Source organism: Sorex araneus, chromosome 1 (genome assembly GCF_027595985.1).
Source record: "Sorex araneus isolate mSorAra2 chromosome 1, mSorAra2.pri, whole genome shotgun sequence".
NCBI classification, from domain to species: domain Eukaryota; kingdom Metazoa; phylum Chordata; class Mammalia; order Eulipotyphla; family Soricidae; genus Sorex; species Sorex araneus.
The window spans coordinates 164,656,313-164,677,472 of NC_073302.1; the positions used below are offsets into that span (position 1 = coordinate 164,656,313).

The 21,160-nt window shown below is 40.4% G+C and overlaps 1 protein-coding gene across 7 annotated transcripts in view; it reads right to left on the minus strand.

The window, feature by feature from the left end:
• Positions 1–21,160, minus strand: part of MEF2C (myocyte enhancer factor 2C) — a 156,386-nt gene that overhangs the window by 40,542 nt on the left and 94,684 nt on the right. For 4 of the 7 annotated variants that reach the window (XM_055132864.1, XM_004613068.3, XM_004613067.2 and 1 more), the window contains exon 4: positions 4,844–4,987. In XM_055132864.1, coding sequence (XP_054988839.1) covers positions 4,844–4,987 — 144 coding nt within the window. Of the gene's footprint in view, positions 1–4,644; positions 4,783–4,843; positions 4,988–21,160 lie in introns of all 7 variants that reach the window. The other 3 variants (XM_055132871.1, XM_055132891.1, XM_055132883.1) reach the window with 2 other exon arrangements.

A 21,160-nucleotide genomic window follows, 5' to 3' on the forward strand; every position in this document is an offset into this window, starting at 1 on the left:
GGGCTGGTGAGGTAGCTCAACTGCCCTGGGTTCCATCTCCAGCACCACATGGTTTGCTGAGAACTGCTAAGAGTGACCCCTGAACACCGAGTCTTGGAAGTCACCAGGTATCATTCCCAAACCAAAAAGATTCACAATTCATAAAAACAAAACAAAACAACTCTGCCACCCATTTTGTTTTGTATCCTTCGTAAAGGAATTTTTGTTTTTGGGTCACACCTGGCAGTGCTCAGGGCCTATTCCCAGCTCTGGGATCAGGAGAATCAGCTGATGCTGGGGATTGAAAATGGGCCTCCAGCATGCAAAGCATCACTCAGCCCTTTGTGTATCTCCTGACCCTTTGCTCCGTAGCCCTCTCAGAAACTGAATATTGCAATTCAGGGGACAACTATTATGCTTAAAAATGACCCAATGGGGCTATCTCTCAGAGAAGCAGAAAGGATATCAGTCTTCCTATCAGAAATCTCAGTTTCAGTTGTGTCATAAACTGCCATTTAACCAAGCAAGTTACTTCCTCTCCATCAGCCTTATCTGAGACACCAAGTGGCTGCATGTATAAAGAGGTCAACCTGTTCTAATCATTTTATGGCACACAAAGGCTCTCTAATGTACAAACGTTTCTAGGGAACTGGCATTATTCTCTCTTCTGCTTCTTGACTTTTGAAAATGAGGGACCTTAAAAGCATCTAAGATTTAGAAGATTTGTCTTTTAAAAAATGTATGCTATAGCATTGTTTTTAAAATTCCCAAACTGCAATGATCTTAATGCTAGGCTCCAAATCTCAGAATGCTCATGACAGGAAAAGGGAATTTGGTGTGAATTAATAAAAATCTGCAGGCAGGACTGTATAATTTTCAGTGCCCAGGGAAAAATGAAAATGTAAGGGTCCATACATAAGAACTTGATATGGAATTTCATGACAGTGCTGGCAGCACATTTAAACCAGCATGGTCATGCTAGGGCAGGGTCCAAGTGACTTCACACAGTCAGAAGGCCAGGCAAGACTTTAAGAGAGATAAACATGACAGATAAAGTCTTTTCATTCCTGTCTCTAACTCAACCTGTCATGGTTTCTGAAAACAAACATTGTGGTCAGATAGGTTTCTGAACTGTTATCCCACCCCCCATATACTGCCAAATCTTAGTATAGGAAAAAGTATAAATAGTATTCAAATAAGGTTTTTAATAAAATACTTTTAACGAGGGTCATAAAGAGGGTCAGTGATTAAAGCGCTTGCCTTGCATGTAGCCAACAGTCAAATTCTCTGATCTTAATTCTCGATAGCCCCTTGAGCACCACTAGGAGTGATCCCTGAGCAAAGAGCCAGAAGGAAAGCCTGGCAGAGCTGGGTGTGGTCCCCAAACAAGAATAAATAAATTAAAATTCTTTTAATTAATATACTCTTGCTCCCCCGCTCCTCTCTCATGAATAGAAGCCTTCTTTTTTAGCCATTAATAACACCTTTAATTACCAGACTGCTGCTGAATGTTAGCATAGGAATTAAAAAAAAAAGAGAGAGAGAAAAGAAAAATCACACACCTCCAGTGATTCCTGACTGCCCATACAGCTTATATACAAATTTTCTCAAAGCTGCCTGACAACTCTTCACATGCTCTGGTTCATTCTCTCGCCATTTCCAGTTCTTCACAATGCCTTCAAGGTTTCATCCTTCTCAGACATTTGCTCCCTATCTCAAGTTGGGCGCACTCAGCTTCACTCTACCTCTCCGCCACCTGAAGATTCTCAGGACCCTCTGGAATATTCTCTTCACAAGCAGTGCTCCCTCCTGCCCACAAGAAGCTTCTGTTTTATCCTCACTGCAATTTTAGACATTGACTATTCTGTCCCTTGAGCATTCTTCCTTTCCCTATTAAAAATCTCAAGTGCTCGCCTTTCCGTTGCTACCTTCATCCTAGTTGTAGTATCATTTTGCTTTCTTCACAGTTCATTACTGAAGAAAACAGGTACCTCTACCTTGTTCCTCGCTTCGCAGTCTCATATCTAGCGTGCCTTACATCTCAGCCATTTCCTAGCTCTAACTTCCTCTAACGGAGCTGTTTTTTCTTGCTGTAAAGCCAAGCATGAACCCCGGCCAATCCTACAGGAGGAAATGCCAGTCAACAAGATCCCAAATCATCCATGAATTATTTCATGTAATTGAGGAATATGGGCATAAATTACAGTGTACTAACAGGTGACTGCAATATTAAATTTTCTAGCTTAAAAGGGAAACTCATCGAACTGGGTCTTTGAAATAGAAAAACAGCCTTGTAATGTTTTTAAAAAGGTGGAGACACTCTCTCCATACAAAGGGCAGAGTGTCCTTACCCTGCTGGAAATGTTTTAGCAGCTGTGGAAACTTTCAACAAAATTTACTTCCAGCAACTGGAAGCAATGTGCGAAAAGTGAGCTTTTTCATCATGGAGATGGCAACAGGAGACACAGCTCTGAGCTGCTTAGCGCCGTGTGGCGTTGCAGCCTCGGCCTCACATCACGCAGCACACCTCAAGCAACTCGAGTTATCCTGGGTTTGAACTCTCTGCGACAGTTTGAAGGACAGTGAGGAAACCCAAGTCTGCATCACACCTCTTTAGTCCCAAAGCCTGGGGGAGAGGATTCCATTGTCAATCTGGAAGTTCTCTTAGAACTCCGGGACTAACGGTCCCCACTCAGTTAGGAGCACTGCCCAGGAAACCACCAGTCCACTCTGCCCTCTTCCTGACTAGGCAGGCAAACTCTGAGAGGCTAATGCAGCTACTCAAATCTTACACAGACAAACATCTGTGCACAGCAGTGCAAAACGAGTGTGTTATGTAATATAAGAAACCTGGATCAAAGCAACAAAAAATTGAACTCAAAGTTTCTTTCCTCTTTTGGAAAAGCGAATAATTAAAGTTCCATGGCTATTTTTATTATTTGAGAAGTCTGACCCGAAGAAGTATGTATGCATTGCTGCAAAAAACTATTTGATCAAATGAGGTGCCCACAGTGGATGTGCTATACTTAGTTTAGTACTCAGTTTCAGGACACCTTTAAGAATTTAATACACTGAACTCTCTTTCATGACATGATATATAATGAATTCTGATTAGGGTCCAGAAAGATAGACCAGCAGGTAGAGAGTTTGCCTTTCACAGCCAACTGGGGGTCCAATCCTCAGCACCATATATGGTCCCCTGAGCCTTGCCAGGATTGATCCCCAAGTGCAGAGCCAGGAGAAAGTCCTGAGCACTGTTGGGTAGCACAGAGCAAACAACAACAACAACAACAAAAATTTCTAATCAGACAATAGTTCTACTCCTGACATTATAATGCCTGACAAAAGAATCAAATTATAGGATAGACAGATTAATATGCAGATATTTTACATATGAATTTTTTTCCCTTTTACTTTTTGTGGTGCTGGGGACTGAAACCAGAAACTTACAACATGCCGAACAAATAAGCACTCCACTACTAAACTGCATCCCTTTAAGTGAAGTTTAGAAAGCTGAATTGTGTACCGACTGTGTGGATTTTACATTCAGCCAATACTGGACATTAATTTATCTTGAGAGTTCAATTGTAAATTTGGCCTAGAGTTTGTGTTCCTGAAAATCTGTACTTGAAGCTGCTGAGACATACCAGCACTGGCCCTTCTCTCAGTCTGAGGTTTAGGTTCTTTCACTAATTTAGGCAAAGCACACTTTGGAGAAAGGAATTAATTACCTAAGAAGTTTGTACATGATGAGGATTCAGATACTAACACAGGTTATTCCCAAAGTGTGTGAACTTTGACTTTCGTCAGTTTATGTCACAAAATTAATATCCCTCCATGAGAAAATGTAATAGAAGGTACTCACTTCTCCCTTCTACATGTGGGCAAACAAAATAATACATGCAGCGTTATTTCTCTTAAATATCTGGCAACGCACATCTGATTGGCTGTTAGAATCTTTTTGATTTGGTTAAGACAAAATTTAGCCGACAGTTAAAGCATCGAAAATTGTAGATGTAGGCAAAGCAAATATTCTGATAAGGCTTTAAAATCACCCCGGCACACAGACATGTTGAAATCTTACCGTTAGGTTTGCATGCAGTCTGCTTTCCTGCAGCGAGCATTAGCTTTAACCCTTCAGTGTTGTAGTTGAATATGTTGTGTTTAGGGAGGGGGCGGAAGCTTTACTCAGCAATGAACTTTTATGGAGGAGATGATCATGTGATCTACCTGAGAAAGCTGCCTTTCCACTGGTCTGGTCTCGGTAGAATACAGAAATCTGTGTTTTCGGGTAAATCCTCAGACTTGCTCAAGAGATTGGTAGATTGTCCATGTGTACCACGATTTGTGTGGCTTCACAAGGTTTTTAGCATTTTTTGTTTTTTTTTTTTTTAAAAAAACATTGTAAATTCAGAGGATGCCACATAACCTTTCTTCCTGCAAATTTTCTACTTCAGCATGACTTGGGTGGCGACTCTTATCATCAAGAATTTAGGAAGCAACCTCAAGGGTTGCGCTCTCTATAGGCTGTGCCTGGAGATGAGATGGCTACTTAACTGGTTTGCTTTTCCAGTGCTTCTTAAAAATTTCCTCACTGAAAGGGTTAAGGGGGTGTTACTGCAGCAGCAGCTATCAGCAGACCAGCCATCTACCTTCGGTACTTACAGGAATTTTATGACTCTTGATCATATTATCAAATTCTTCATTAATTTTTTTGTATTTTTCTTCAGTGCGTGGGGTGAGTGCATAAGAGGAGTCGGGATCGGGGCTTTCACAGCCTTTGTTTTCTTTCTTGTTCAAAGCCTGCCAGGTTCAGAGAAATATCAAGAGTAAAAAAAAAAGAAAGGGTGTTCCAAGTACTTACACACAATCTTTGCCTGCTGATCATTAGATCAATATCTTCGTTAATTTTCCTGTACTTGTCCTCAGACTCAGGGCTGTGACCTACTGAATCGTCTGCATCAGGATCTGGGCTGTCACACCCATTAAGGCCCTTCTTTCTCAATGTCTGAAATACATAATTTGGAAAGTTCAAACCTAGACAAAGGCTGTTAAGATACATTCAAGGGTATTAACAGAGGTTCAAGCTGTCCAGAATTTCAGGTTGTACTTTAATACACTGTATTCCATTAGGGCAAAGACACCATAGAGAGAAACCACAAGGCATTTCCATTGTACACTCATTCGTGACTAGTTCAACAACATAAAAGGGAAATCTTTTGATAATGAAATTCAGTCAATGGAACAAAGGTGTGGTGAGGGCTGGGATTTCATGATATGAAATTTATGATGTGCTTCTAATCAAGAGGGAGAGACAAGTGAAGTGGTGGATTACAATACTCAACATCTTCTCAGAGACAAATGGTTAAGATGCACAATGGTTCAGAATTTATGATTATGACAAAAAGCAGATCTTAAGTTTAAATTTAACATAATGGTTGGCACTAGCAGTGTCCTACCATCCCTTTGGATGTATATCTGATGGAAAGAGGAAGCAAGAGAACCCAGCTAAGATTTTCACCAAGTACCCAAATGAGAACATTCAGACCTGTGATCAGAAGAAAACTATTATTGCTTAGTCTGGTAAAAGTTCTATAGATGAGAAAATCAGGACTAAACTAGATAAAACTAAGATATTATTTGCTTAGATATAGGTTGAAAGAAAAAATGCAGCTGAGTTTAGGACTTCATTATCACAGCTGAGTAAGAATGCCAAAGAACACTGGAAAAAGGTAACCAAGTCAATAACAACCAAACGAGCAAGAGCTGTTCATGATTTCAGCAGAATAGGATCACTTCAGATTGTCCCCTGACACAGGAAAGTGAAATCTCAGTGTCTCGTCTTGAACACAGCTGTCTCCGGAGTGGAGATTTGGTCTAGTCTCAGCTGTCACAGAAGGATAAATACTAATACAAGGAAAAATGCGTCATGAGTCCCTAGTTTTACCATTTTTTTTAAAAAAACTGATAGTTGTCAACTTGTTTGTACCTGATCCAATTGACAGAGATAATGTTATGCTTTTAGAGATGATAAAAATTCTGATTAATCACATAGTTTGCCATGTTAATTATTAATAGTCAACATTTCTGAATTTTTCTGGTACTAGCCAAATGGTTTATGAAGAGATGTGTACCTAAGTGTCTCTCATTTAATGGAAAGTTCAGAGAGCTCATCTTTATTAAACACAGAATTCACATACAAATAAAGCAAAAGCTGTGACATCAAGCTAAAGAATTCAAAGCTGAGATAACACCCCATCTTTAATTCATTCAATTGGGGAAAATAAATAAAACAACATGAGTTAAAAAAGGGGTGTCAGTCTTAAAAAATTTTAACTTCTTGGCTCTTGTCAATGCGTAACAAATGGAACACTATTTAAAATTAGTTTTTGAGGCACAGAAGATTTTCACTCACAATCAATCTAAGTGAGCTACCATTGCTAATACATCTATGATACACTGTGACTCTGTAAATATTTATTAATGTTATAGTGGTATAAGATAACAAATAAACATATGGTTACAGCTTATTATGTGGTAAGATGTTTGAATATTAAAATGAATATTTTGACACAAGATGATAAAATATACATTTACAATCGTAGGGAATTTATAATGGTGGGCCACCTGTCCCCCGTCACAGAAATACAGTCATATTTCAAAAAACCCAGAATAAGTACTCTGAGAGGATTCCTATAACAACAATGCAAAGTCTGTCACAATATATTAAAAAGATAATTTTATTTGCTAACTTAATTTCCTATGTTTCAAACTCTTTTGTTAGCATTATCTCAACCACAAGAGCATTCTTCCGGGTGATAACTATTTGTTGGAGTATGATGTGTTTTTGCTTTGATCTTCACATATCCTTGAGCTTTTAAGAACTGTTTCTGCGTGTCTTGCATCAGAATCCACATAGTTCTCATAAAAATTCACTTAAAGAGGCAAAAAAATGCAAGGGCAAAATATCTGATGCTTTTCGAAATGCACCCGATTAGATTCCTATAAGGCACACATACATAGTCTTTCTTATATAAGCCGTGAATATGGAGTCTTATATAATGTTAATTTATAGTCTTTGTTAGTCAGTTATTTTATTAACCATGCACCCAAATCTTTTATCCACTAAGTCTTATTGTGGAAATCATAGTTGTTTTGATGTGCAGATTTTTGACAACAGAACGCAAGGGTTAGCAAGGCCTATCAACTGTCATTACAATCCATCTGGCAGATACATGTGTGCTAAATATTCTTACGAAGCCTTTGGGGGTAGATATTGTGCTTCGTTTCTAAGAATTCAAATATCAATTACATTTTATTGAAAGCTCTTTCCACAAATATTAACTCCTTCTCTCTCGAAAGTCTTCTATGAAACTAGGAAAACCTCCTGCCCAAGTTTCACCTGAGCGTGGCAGAGCTGGTGGCTGAGTTTCTATCACTGAGGGGTCACTTTCTTCCATCTGGGTTTTCCTACACTTGAAAAATAAGGGATGTAGAATAACTCTCTACGGCCCATATGCAATTCCTGTAGTAGTGAGAACACCAAGCTAAATTAGGTCTAGTTTAAAAGAATAGAATGGCTGTGGGGCTGGAGAGATAGTACAAGGGTTAAAATACTTGCTTTGCCAAGCAACCAAAACCAGTGTGGTTCCTGGAACCACCTATGAAACTTGAGTACCGTTAGGAGTGACCCTTGAGCACTGAGCCAGGAATCAAACCCAAGCACTGCTTGGTGTGGCTCAAGGTCCCAAGTCCCCATTCTCAGAAACTACTTAAGGCTGAGGGAAAAATTCAAACATGAAAATAAGGCTGAGATACTAATACTCTCCTAGACATAAAATTTCATAGTGGGTATGATCACTGGTCAATAGAACTTGTTTCTGGATTAAAAAATGAATTAACTCAACAATTCATTTTGTGTCCTAAGAGATATACCAATTAAGAGGCAAACAAAGAGGTTGGCATGAAATCACAAAAGAAAACACAGTGACAGGAGGGGGACAGGGATAGTAGTATTTATTCTCCACACATTATGTATTTGATATTATATAATTTTTCACACATAATTTAATAAAATATCTACATTTTAAAAAGTACTTCAAGTTGTACTGTAGCACTGTCATCCTGTTGTTTATCGATTTGCTCGAGAGGGCACCAGTAACATCTCCTTGGTGAGACTGGTTGTTACTGTTTTTGGCATAGAATATGCCACGGGGAGCTTGCCAGGCTCTGCCGTGTGAGTGGGATACTCTTGGTAGCTTGCCGGGCTCTCCGAGAGGGATGGGGGAATCAAACCCGGGTTGGCCACGTGCAAGGCAAACGCCCTAGCTGCTGTGCTGTTGCTCCAGACCTACTTCAAGTTAAATTGTGTTATCTAAAAATGAACCATTTTGAGAGCTACAAACATGAAATCTAAGCTCAAATTAATAGAGTACCAAATCCCCATAAGCACATAGCCAAAATCACTATCCTTAGCTAAGAGCTTGTCTGCCAAGAAAGATGATTATGGTGGAACTATATAGCTTTGAAAATGAAAGTGAATTCCATAGAGTAATATATGGAATATAAGAGCAGTCTTGTCTTTATTTTATTAAAAGCCTAGAGCTGCTTAAAGATGACAAAGGAATCAGTGTTAGATTCTGTAAGTCTGTCTTCAGTACACTAACAAATAGCCAGTATAAATTAATCTGATTAGTTAATGGATATATAAGCATTATTTCTCGGGTGTTGTCTGATATTATCAGGTATGTCTCTGATTTTTGAGAGCTTGCTGATGTTTTACAAATGTTACTGGCCAGATAATGTAGACATTTACATATTACTTTTTAATAGGGGCTGGAAGTTCTAGAAGGATACATCTCTCAGCTTTGGAAAGATTTATTCTGTGTATCAAGAGAAGGCAGGAGGTCTCCTAAAACCAGGACCATCTCTGTCTCTGAATCTACAGACACTGCTCCGAAGAGACTTCTGTATAGCTGGAGTGAGTCTGCACGGTGAAGGCAGTTTTCCATGTGAGAATGACACTTTTGGGGTAGATCAATTGACTGCAGAGGCTTCTGGGATGAATTCACAAGGCAGCGATTGTCATACAGTGAGCTGAGAACAGCCGTTTCTTAGAGAAGTAATTAGATTGACAGAAGGTGACATACTCCAAACAATAAATGAGAAAAGGAGTCCAGACAGGTAATCCAAAACCACGTGGAGTCCCCCTCCTAGACATGTGGACATATGGACCCTGAGTTAGTACATTTGTTCACGGGGAAAACTTGAAATACGTATAAACTGCTGATGATAGGTGACAGGCGCTTCAAAAATTCTAATGAAATAGAAGTAGGGAACAGATTCCATTTCATTACTGAAAGGAATATAAATGAAAAGAAAAGCCACATGGACCTTTCATTTCTTGTCTTAGGCATTCTGTTATCAACTAGAAAATACCGTCTGTATACAATGGCTAAAATGGTTTCTCCAAATATTTCCTAGTAAATAAAGAAAGAGCTGAACTGCTGATCTTATATGAAGCACATATTTTACATTAAATTCAGCTTATTTCAGAGAACCATAATCAAAGACAGAGCTTTTGCCATCCCATTTCATTCCATGTCTGCAATCTTAGTTCTCTAGGAAGTACATTTCAACATCTTTCTTTTTCTGCAGCAACCCACTGTAGAGGAGAAATTTCAGATCCTTTCTGAAAACCCCCAAAATAACTCATTAATTTTTGTCAAAATTCAAATCACCCCTTTTTTGGACATAGCTATCTTAAACCTGTCTTCAGAGGGTCAGTGTGTCAAGAATACATGTAAGGATTATTACTGCTATCAGCCAAATGTATGTCCTGTTCATACAAAAGTTAAGAGAAAAAATAAAGACACCAGTTTCAAAAAGTGAGTTTCCTTTTCTGACATTCAATCATTTTTGTGTGTGTGCTTGCCTTTCCCAGTTTTATGAAGGCAAATATCTTCCTTAATAAGCCAAATAAGTATTATAAAGTAGTACGGGGTGTCTATTGAGGGACTAAGGTCATATAGACACATGTTGATTTGTTTTAATGATGCAAACCTGAAGCTCACATAATGTTTATAATGCAATATTACTTTATTAGAAACTAATATAAAAGTAGTTAATTTACATAGACACAGCTGGTGAGACTGAAATGGATAGTGCCTGCATATGGAGTTTCTGCAAGTATGGTGTGTAAATTGCCATTGTTTCCTACCGGCGTGCTGATGATATTATGAATGCTGTTGTTTCCAGTTCCTTTAGTACCTGTGGAGTGACTGCTCAAAGTGCTGTGTCCAATGACTAATTTTATTTTAAACATAGTCAACAAACTATCAATAACCTACTACACACCAGATACTGCTTTGTACACTTGCTCTTTAAAGAAGCAAGCAATTCTCATTATGAGTTCTAACCTGACATATAATTTTCCATGGTGTATGTGTGTGTGTGTATGTGTGGGATATAATTTTGCATGGTGTATGTGTGCATGTGTGGGATAGAATTTTGCATGGTGTATGTTTGTGTGATATAATTTTGTATGGTGTGTGTATATGCGTGTGCATATGAGTGTGTGCAGGGAATTCTAATTCAAACTAAGGAGTTCTGAACTGACTATGATTTTTAATGATGTGTGTATGTGTTTCTTGCATAGAATACTTAGGCTAAGGGGAAGATTAGGTGTTAAGAAACATCTCCATAAGTTTTAATTATCAAAACTAAGCATTACATGTGCTATTTTCTTATTCCATAGTTCTTTGTTCTTAATATAGAAATGAAAAGACACATTAAAAAACTGAGAATTGAGTGCAATCAGTAGGTAGATTTTAATTAGACAAGCAAATCATATCTAGCACAGAGTGTGGACAAAATTAATTTTACCAAAAATTATTCATTTGTGGTAACATTTTAATAAAAATCTGATAATATAAACTTGAACAACACTATGTATCTCTAAGTTATTAATGTTCATTCTAACCAGTTATTAACTCCTACTGAGGAAGAGGCAAGGAAGAGATGGCGATCTTCATTGCCTTTTGTGTTTATTTCTCAAAATATAGTCTTAATAGTGCACTTGAATTTTTTTTACAGAATGATATTTTCATCTCCAAACAATGGAAATCAAAGATACTAACAGTTTAATGTAGCACAGATAGAGATACATTCACCTAGTCCCCCTGTGGTAGTGAGTTTCATGTAAATATTCGGAGAGTGAGAGTTCCTGGAATCACTGATACTCGGATACTGATAAGACCAATAGGGAACATCTAGGGCCTTCCAGAGGGGAGGATTAATGCACAAGCAACTGCCCAACCCCACTCTGCATCCTTGCTCCAGCTCTCCTCCTGGAAGGAGCCCACCAGTGTCCTTCCTTGGATGTGGGCTTTCAACTTTTGAGGTGGAGCTGAAACACCAGTTTCTGCAAGAAGACTTTTCTTATCCCAGCTGAATTACTATCTCCCTCACTCATGCATTCACTTTGTTATAAATATACATATATACATATAATGTATATAATAACATAATACATATATACATATACATAATCTTTAATTTCTCTTATATACATATTATATGTATATCAAAGCTTTTATCACACATTATAGATATTTCACTGTTCATCTGATGGTCTGCCTTTATTCACATTTGGAGTTCCAGTGTAGAACAGAGCCTGACATGCTGTAGGTGTTTAATGAATGCTTGTTGTTGAATGTACGGAACATACATTTTCCCTTCAGCATTACTTTATGTAGAGGTCTGTCTTTTGAACTGAGATTGGTTGGCTGTTTAAAGGCAGAGATGTGGTAGAATCTTGCTACACATTTGCTAATTGCTCCTGTGTGTCAGGTGTTATTTGAAGACTTCTGAATAAAAAGATGTTTTTCTGAGTTAAACAATGAAGGTCATTGACTTAATGTTTTTCTTCCCATTACTGTGAGCTACTGGAGATTAGGGATTGTTTACTAGGAATCTAGCATCACTGCGCTCGACACCATACTTAGTACAGAGTAGAAGCTTTATAAATGTTTGCAGTATTAGTGACAGAAGGTATGAATGAATGGTTGGATTAAAATGGAAGAATCTTCAGATCCACAGTGAGAAAACTGCTTTCTCCATAAATCTGTAGTATGTATGAAACTTATGTTAATTCAGGGGAAGCAAATCATTAAATATTTAAAAATCTGGGTATTGGGTTGGAGGATATGGCTCAGTGTTTGAACGATTGTCTCACATATGTAGCAAATCCCTGGCAAAGCCAAAAATCAAAGGTATTGGCTAACATAGGAAAACTGAGCATTTATGAAATGATAATCTCAGTGATCAAACTGGTAACAGAACAGGAAGCTAGGAGTTCAACATAGCGAAGCAGAGAAAAGGAGTGATATCTGAGTGGAATATATAAGGCTTAGAGAGGAAAAAAGGAAACTTTATAGGAAAGAGCATGGGGAAAGTTTTGTGAATGTGAATCAGAGGTTACAAATCTGAAATAAGCATGCTTTAATATTATTGGGCAAAGATCATCTTTTCACCCCATTCTTGGATGCTGCTCTACTGCTCCACTACTCTCTTGGGTTTTGACATTGGTTTTATACTGGGCCAATCTTAGCCTGGAGAATTCATGGGGAAAAAATCTGGGCGGTTCAAGGACCAACTGGATGATGATTCATGCTTCCTCAGTAGAGGTCAGTGACTTTTTTTTTTTTTCTTAAGGATTCATACACCACACATCTCCTCTGGACGAAGGACAAAGCATGTGCCACGAGGCTGGCTTCAACCAGGAATGAGAGAGAGAGAGAAGTCTGGCAGCCCTTGCCACAAAATGCTCCCTGACATTCTGAATCCAGCAGAGATCTGAAGGAAATTACTCAACAAGGAAAATTTTAATATATAATGACTGAAATGCATGCTAATATATGCAGTTAATACTAATAATCTCTAAAAAAGCAAGTGAAGAAAATAAAGGCTGGATATAAAATATAAAGCTGAATACAAAAGATTACAACGTAGGTGGATTTGAAGAATAGGTGATGTTAGTGATTTCTTAAGTAAGGAAGGAAAAGATAAGACGGGACCATAAATTAAACAAAGGCTGAGAAAGAGGAGAGAGCAGTAAATGAACAAAAATCAGGAAGCAAGAGTTTAGAAAGTATAAAATATGAATGTAACTTTGCATTCTGACCTCTTTCAGACAATGGCATTTTACTTGCAAATAGAGACAGGGACAAATAAACAGAATTTTAGGGGGACTGATTATTAAAAAAAAAAAGACACACTGAAATATCTTTTATAAATTATTCCTGATTTTTTAATTATTACTATAATGTTGGTTTTTTAGCCACAGCGGGCAGAGCTGAGGGAAGCTCTTGGCTCTGTATTTGGGCAGTGCTCAGAGACCAGGCATTCAGTGGGGTACGAACCCGGGCCTCCAGCATACAAAGCAAGAATACTGGTCCTTTGAATTGTCTCCCCAGTTGCTACTGGATTATTTTTAACAAAAGAAGATATATACATTATCTTGAGTAATCAGGGTCAGATCAGATCTTTATTTCTGTTATCATGTAGGCTCTTCTCTAGCTGTACATGTTTTATTAATCAAGTTGAGTCAATGCCTGACTTGTCATTTGAAATGGGTGAGGACACCTACACAGCCTTATTTATCAGTCAGCTCAGGACGACTACCAGTATTATTCTCCATGTTTCCTCATTTTTTTAAAAAGATTCCCAGAACCTCTGCTACTTGTATTAAATGGTTGTCATTTATTTCCTTATTTCTAAACTCTCCTTTCATCCTTTCCCTTCTTTCTTTCCTTTCCTGGCAAAACCAGCATCCTATTGTTGCAGTGCTCAGGGTTTACTCCTGGCCTTCTACTCAGGGATCACTCCTGGCAGTGCTTGGGGGGCCATATGTGGTGCTGGGGACTGAACTGGGGTGCAAGGCAAGTGCCTTACTTCATGTACCATCTCTCCTCTTTCTAGTCAACAGTTGTTCTAATGTTTAACAGGGTCGAATTACAATGTGAAACAACCTGTACGTCCATTCTCCTTATAAGCTACAGTGACTCTGACAACCACAGTTGGAGTTTTCACAACAAACTCTCCAGCTGTCTCTTCAGTCTCATTTCCTCTCATCTCCCTCCGAACTTAAGTTTCAGCCAAGGAGGATCTTCTTACCACTTCCCAGGTCAGGTATGTCCTTTAATAACCCTGTTTTGCTACATGGCAATAATTCCTGCCTGACTATCCTTGTTTACTCCCGATCTGCACATAAATCTTAGTCATCTTGGGATCGCCATACCTAAGGCCACACTTGCTGTGAAGTTTTTTCCCTTATGTCTCCTAGTGATTCAGGGATTCCTTTCTCTGAACCTTTACAATGATCCACTTCTTCAGCCTGTGCTTTATGATATGTGGCATATTTTATTGTCATTTATCTTTGACCATGTCTCTGTTACCATCACAGTGCATTCTGTGAAGGCTGGCAATCTCTGGCTGCTCACAGGGGGTCTGATAAATATATGTGGGTCCCATGTAGGTTCACAGAAACTTCACTGATAAATGAGTGAGCAAACAAAGCTGACAGTCATTTTTTTTTTTTAACAGTGACAGACTCATTGGAATGAGTTGGGTGGTCTCGGAAGGTGACAGCATGATTTGTTTGAATCAAATTATTAGGTTAAAATGCAAGGAGTGTAAGTTCTGATAAGTGAAAGCAATTTCTAAAATCACAACTGCGGACAAAATAACTGTGGGATCACAGCACAGGGACCAGTAATGCTAATATGATCATTGGGTTTAAACTGTTGGGTTTCTGGATACTTTTCTTTTTGTTTTTTTGGGGTCACACCTGGGGATGCTCAGGGTTACTCCTGGCTCTGCTCTCAGGAACTACTACTGGTAGAGCTTGGAGGACCATATGGGATGCCAGAGATTGAACCCAGGTTGACTGCAGGCAAGGCAAGTGTCCTACCCACTGTGTTATCTCTCTGGCCCCGGGTTTCTGTTTCTGAACCACTCATCCGGTGAGGATGGCCGTTCTTTGCGAGCCCCAGGGCCTGTTGTGGCTACCGGTGTTAGAGGAGACTACCAGGAGGATCCAACCAGACTCAGAACTGAAAGTAGGGCTAGAGTAACCTTTGGGCATTCTCTTCTCTATTTCTTGGTTTTTCTTCAAAACAAGGCCATTTACTTCTGAGGTAACCTGAAGAATTTTTATCAGTTGGGATCTACAGGAACATTAGCTTCTCATAAAAGAAGAGGGTATGAAGCACATTCAACAAGGCAGCAGAAAATAAAGAAGGCATGGAGAGGGTTAACTACGGACGAAGGCCCTGACCAGAGAGTATCTGAGAATGCCCCTGAGGAAACTCAAAATCCTTACACTGAGAAAGCCACAGGCCTCCTGATGGCAATTAAACAGGCTTCCTTCCCCAATTCCTCTCCCCTACCTGGCTGCGCTGTCAGTCTCTGAAGGAAATAAAGAGTTCAAGGGGTTGACCCTTAGATTCTCCCCTGAACTGGCCTTGGGTTGATAGGGACACCCTCACTTCCTTGTTTGTTCTTGAAACTATTGTTTTCATGTCTACATCTGTAGCCTGGATGTGGCAGTAACAGAATTTAGTCTGGTATATTGCCACAAACTTTTCACTGTTTGTTTCTTTATGGGGGTTGGGGGGGTCTGACAGGAGGGAGTCATACCCAGTGATGCTCAGGGATCACTCTTTTTATTTATTTATTTTTTTGGCTTTTTTGGGTCACACCCAGCGATGCACAGGGGTTACTTCTGGCTCATGCACTCAGGAATTAACTCCTGGCAGTGCTCAGGGGACCACATAGGATGCTGGGAATCAAACCTGGATCTGCTGCGTGCAAGGCAAATGCCCTGTTCTATCGCTCCAGCCCCTCAGGGATCACTCTTGGTGGTACTTACGGGACCATATGTGGTGCTGGAAACTGAAGTCATGTTGCCCCTGTCAGCCAAGGCAAGCACCTTACTCGTACTAGTTCTGCAGCCTAAGTTATTATTTATTGCTCTGGGAGCCAAACCCACTGGTGCTGGATGGAGGATACATGGCACCAGGGATTGAACTTAACTAGATTCTTTCGTCCTCCCCACCACCAAAGTTCTTTACCACAGTTCAATTTCTTAGACGGCAGGGAGATTTTCAAAGACCAATTGTGCTTTGCAAACACAGATTGTACTTCTGCTCTACTCAACCTCTTCCCCCAATTCCTGAATTTGTAATATCCCTTCTTGACAAACTTCCCAGCCTGCTCTCTCGCCTCCGTCTTCCATTCTCAATGAAAGAGTTTGGGGCTGGGGTATTTGAGAGTGGAGGGAACTTCCATACCTCTGCTCCCCTGGTGGAATGCCTGGGAAAGCCTGTTCCTTGCTATGCCTGAGGGTCTTTCCTGAGCTTGTGACATGCCATCTGAGAGGTTGGTGCTGACAAGCGGAACACAAACTGCTCAGTCCGCTTTGGAGGCAGCAGGAGAACAGAGTGTTTCTGGGACTGGTTGAGAGCAACATGGAAATTACAGTGATCAGGGAAGTGAAAAATATTTAGTGACTTAGAGACTCACGGGAGCAAAAACTTGTGTGTGTTTCCACCTAACTGCTCAGTGACTTGAATGTGCCCATCATATGGATGATACTTAACAAATACTATTAATGAAATATAATAACACCCATGGCTGCAGTGATGCAGGTTTGTATTGAAACTGGATTCATGATGGGATCTGAGAAATAGCCATTAGGTTCATCTCTGAGCATGTACAAAGCTGCTTTCACCGCAGTAGATACTTACCCTTAAGCCCCTTAACTCCTAACCCCATCGATGAATGTAAATTGTAAGAGGAAAGAATCAGGTGGATTGAAAATTAATGGAATTAGTACCACTGTCTTCCCCAGAACTTTAAAATTAACATGTATTTCCCCATCCTAGCCTTCTTGTTTTTATCTCACTTTCTGGATGATAAGATTCCTGCAGACAGGAAGTAGCTCTTGAGCATTTTCTATTCTCGGGAACTGGGGAGATATCTGACAGTAGAATGTTGCAACAAATTGGTTGACTCTTCTGGACAGGAGTTGTGAGGGCTAGTACTGTGAAGGAGCGCTTGATAACACAGACCGCCGAAGTCACAGAAAGACTAAGCTAAAGTGAGTGGGGATCCAGACTTGCTCCCTTTTTCTTCTTTTTTTTTTTCTTTTTTGCTTTTTGGGTCACACCTGGCGATGCGATGCTCAGGGGTTCCTCCTGGCTCTGCACTCAGGAATTACTCCTAGCAGTGCTGGGTGACCATATGGGATGCTGGGAATCTAACCTGGGTTGACTGCGTGCAAGGCAAACACCCTACCCGCTGTGCTATCGCTCTAGCCCCTAGACTTGCCCCATTTTTAAATCATAACAATTCCATTCTCTTCCCACACTGGTCATGACTGTTAAGCCTGTCCAAGGTTAGCCACCTTGGTATCTAACCTGACTCTCATTTCATTTCATCGGTGAAAACATTGGGAAAAACATCCTGCTTAGCAGAGTGCCCAAGAACAAGTATGTGGGATGGTCTCAGGTTTGAGGCAAGGTGGTTCAGCAAGGAGAAAGGCCTCACATCACTGGGTCCAAGGGTTGGACAAACCAGGAGGCACGAACTAATAAGCAAACCAGGGGTCAGCTAGAATGGCCAGAGGCAGGGTCTGGGGAAGAAAAGTTTCCTTGTGGAAGGCAGCTGGTGCTGAAGGTGGATATGATTAGACTGGCTTATCTGATGTTCAACTAACTGGTCAGGGAACAAGCCACCTTACCCTCACAGGAGGCATGGACAAAGATCCTCAGATTAAATCTTTCTCTTCTTCACCTGCCTTTCTTTTTCTTTTTTTTTCTTTTTAGGTCACACCCAGCAATGCTCAGGGGTTACTCCTGGCTTTGCACTCAGGAATTACTCCTAGCGGTGCTCGGGGGACCATATGGGATGCTGGGAATCGAACCCAGGTCGACCATGTGCAAGGCAAACGCCCTACCCACTGTGCTATCTCTCCAGCCCCCACCTGCCTTTCTAAGTTCATACTTAGTAGATCTCTTATCACATTAAAACTGCTTAGAGGAATGAACATAATCAACTTATGCTCTATGATTGCCACAAGCAGAACATGTGGAATGGCAAAGTGGTGATCCTTAGGGGGGGCTCCAGGCGGGTTGGGTGGGGCAGGGGGGCATTGGGGTGCCAGGGATCAAACCAAGGCTGTGTGTAAGGAAAATGCCGTGCCCGCTGTACTGTCTCTCTGAACTTGCCTAGTAAGAAAGTTCACTAGACCCCTTCCCTGCCTTGGTTGCCACTGTTACTTAAAATAAAGTACAGGGAAGCAGGGGGTAGAGCTCAGTTGTGGCCTTGCCGCCCACTGGGTAGGAATCTCATTCATTCCTGCATATTCTGGTTATAATGCTCATTGGGGTCACTGTGGGGTTCACACAGGTGCTGGATGGGGGATTGGATGAAGTGGATTGGGGGAGGGGTCGCTGCACTCCTGGTCTCAGTGCTCACATATCTTTCCAGTGGAGGAGCCCGGCAGGGTTCTAGCCTTCAGCAGCTGTGCAGTCACACAGGGTTCTGTGTCTTAGAGCTCTGTCATTCTGGTGAGAGGCCAGGGACAGCACTGGGCCGATTCAGACAGCACCTGGGAGTACCCTCACATTCTTACACTTGCAAGGAAACTGCCTTCTGCCACAAAGCTCTTCCTGGGGCATCAATCCCCCCCACCCCCCAACAAAGGAGATCTTGCAAATAAAAGGTGTTTTTCAAAATCATAGTGCTTCAGAATCCTCAGGCTGTTTGTTGCTCCATCTCTACCTGCCTTTCAAAGCTTTTGCTGCAGTCAGGAAACGTGCCCATGTCATTCTAGCCACTGCCTTGGTTTCCACCGGTGCAGGCTGCAGCCTGGAATTCTGTCCATGCTTAAGTGCCAACTGTGGTACTCCTCAGTCTCCAAAGAAGACTGGTACAAGGGCAGGATTGTCCTTCCCTCTGGGTACCCACAGAACCTAGCAGAGCACCTGGCTTTTAGAATTTCATATATTAACATGAATTTTGAGCTTCTTTATCAAGGGGCCTCGATTTGCTTTTCTAACAACAACAAAGTGATTTTCAGGAGGCTTGAGGAGAATAAACAGAGTATTTGAACAGGATGGCATCAGCAGTGCCACTGGCATTTTAGTTTAGGGACCATCTACAGATCCACAGGGACCTGCTTCTGGCTTCCTGACTTGTTTGTTACTGGGGTTGTTGTGTCTTGAACTCAAATTATAGTCCCTTCTAGTTCACATTATTTATTTTTTTAAAGTAAAACAGATTTTCTTTGGAGGTATTTGAAGGGGAGAAGGAAGAGAGAGTGGGAGAGAGTGGAGAGTAATGCGCTCAAGAGAGAGTGAGGGCTTTTCCAGGGATGGAGAGAACCACTACACACATCCCAGCATCAGAGAGAAAAGCATGAAAGTACACATCGCAGAGGGGAGACGTGGGCGACACATGTACGTGGGCGCCACGTGTGCTCGGCCAAGTGCGTGCAAACAGAACATGGGCTTGGGCAATAAATGTGCCCAATATTGATATTAAGTGTCCTTTCTCATTAGTATTGACAATAATGGGCTGAATGGAATGATTAGAAGTTAAGTAGGACAGACATTTAAAGCAGATTTTGAAAACACCTAATATATTATTCCATTAGGGCAAACTGGGATCTTAACTACTAGACTTAATAAATGTAAATAAAATGCAACTCATAAATGTTTGGAAAAGTCTCATATTATTAACATCAAATGCTAATCAAGGTCTACATAGGCCTAGCAGAACTTGGTCATTTTAAATACAAGTTTCCTTTTTTTCCCCTGAGTTTGTTTCCAAATTAAATAAATAATTGCTATCAAACTCATTGCGATTCATTTCCCTTGTCCTATGAATGTGACCTAATAGGAATTATGATCTTGGACCAATACATAAGTTCACAAAAACACAAAAAAATGATCACAAAAGATCATTTCTCATGATCTCACATATCAGACAGATGCAGACCTCTCTTGGGGTCTGTGTCCTGTCACCCTGGATGTCCTACAATGCCACCTAAGATAGAGAGAATGCTGGGAAATGGAAAATGGAACAGAGCAGAGATTATATGTTTAAGAAAAGAAATGACAAGAATGAGAGGCAAAATAAATGACAACAGATAAAAATGGAATAAAAGAGAGAGGGAAGGAAGGAAGGGAGGGAGTAGGGAGGGAGAGAAGGAGGGGAGAGGAAAGGAGGAAGGGAGGAAGAAAGGAGAAATCCTGAGTGTAATTGTGTTAATGTACTCATATACTTTTACTTCATTGTTCTACCTCTGTCAGTCTGTCCAAATACAAAGAGAACCACAGTTACTCCTGTGTTCTCCAAATCCTTACCCTCAGCTGAAATTGGTGAAAATGTTTGGTGAGCCTAATTTTTTTTCAAAAGGGATATATTTTACAATAAAATTTACTTTCTGGTGAGAAGATAGACTTTTACCGATCTAAAGGATTATTATCCTATTTTATCGTAATATCCGGTGAATTGCAGAAAAGGTCCCTTTAATACACTGGCTGCAGCTACTTGTTAAAATGAGAAATGGGCTGTTGAAAATCTAAGGCAAAGACAGGTTGCCTAGAGTTTTTGACTCTTGCATTTTCAAAAACCAGGAACAAACTCCTTTGCAAAAACACTTAGGCAGTATCTTTCTAAGTAAAAAGAACTGTAAGTTTGCTGCACTGATGAAAAGAACACTAGGAAGAATCTTAATTCTCTGCTACTAAGAAAAGAAATTTGATTTATGGTTTTCAGTGCCTTGATTCTTTGGATACCAGCTACCTGCTTTGCTGTTCACTTAGCTGATTTTTGTAGCTGAGAGACACCACGAGAGATGAATTTTACTGGGGCTGAAAAAGGAGGAATACATATTTCATGGAAAAACTATTGTTTCTCTTGGGGCAACGTTCTGCATGAGGATCATGCAGAAACTTTTCTTTGTCTTTTTTTTTTTCTTTTTGAGTCACACCGGTGATGCACAGGGGTCACTCCTGGTTTTGCACTCAGGAATCACTCCTGGCGGTGCTCAGGGGACCATATGGGATGCTGGGAATCGAACCCAAGTCAGCTGTGTGCAAGGCAAAAGCTG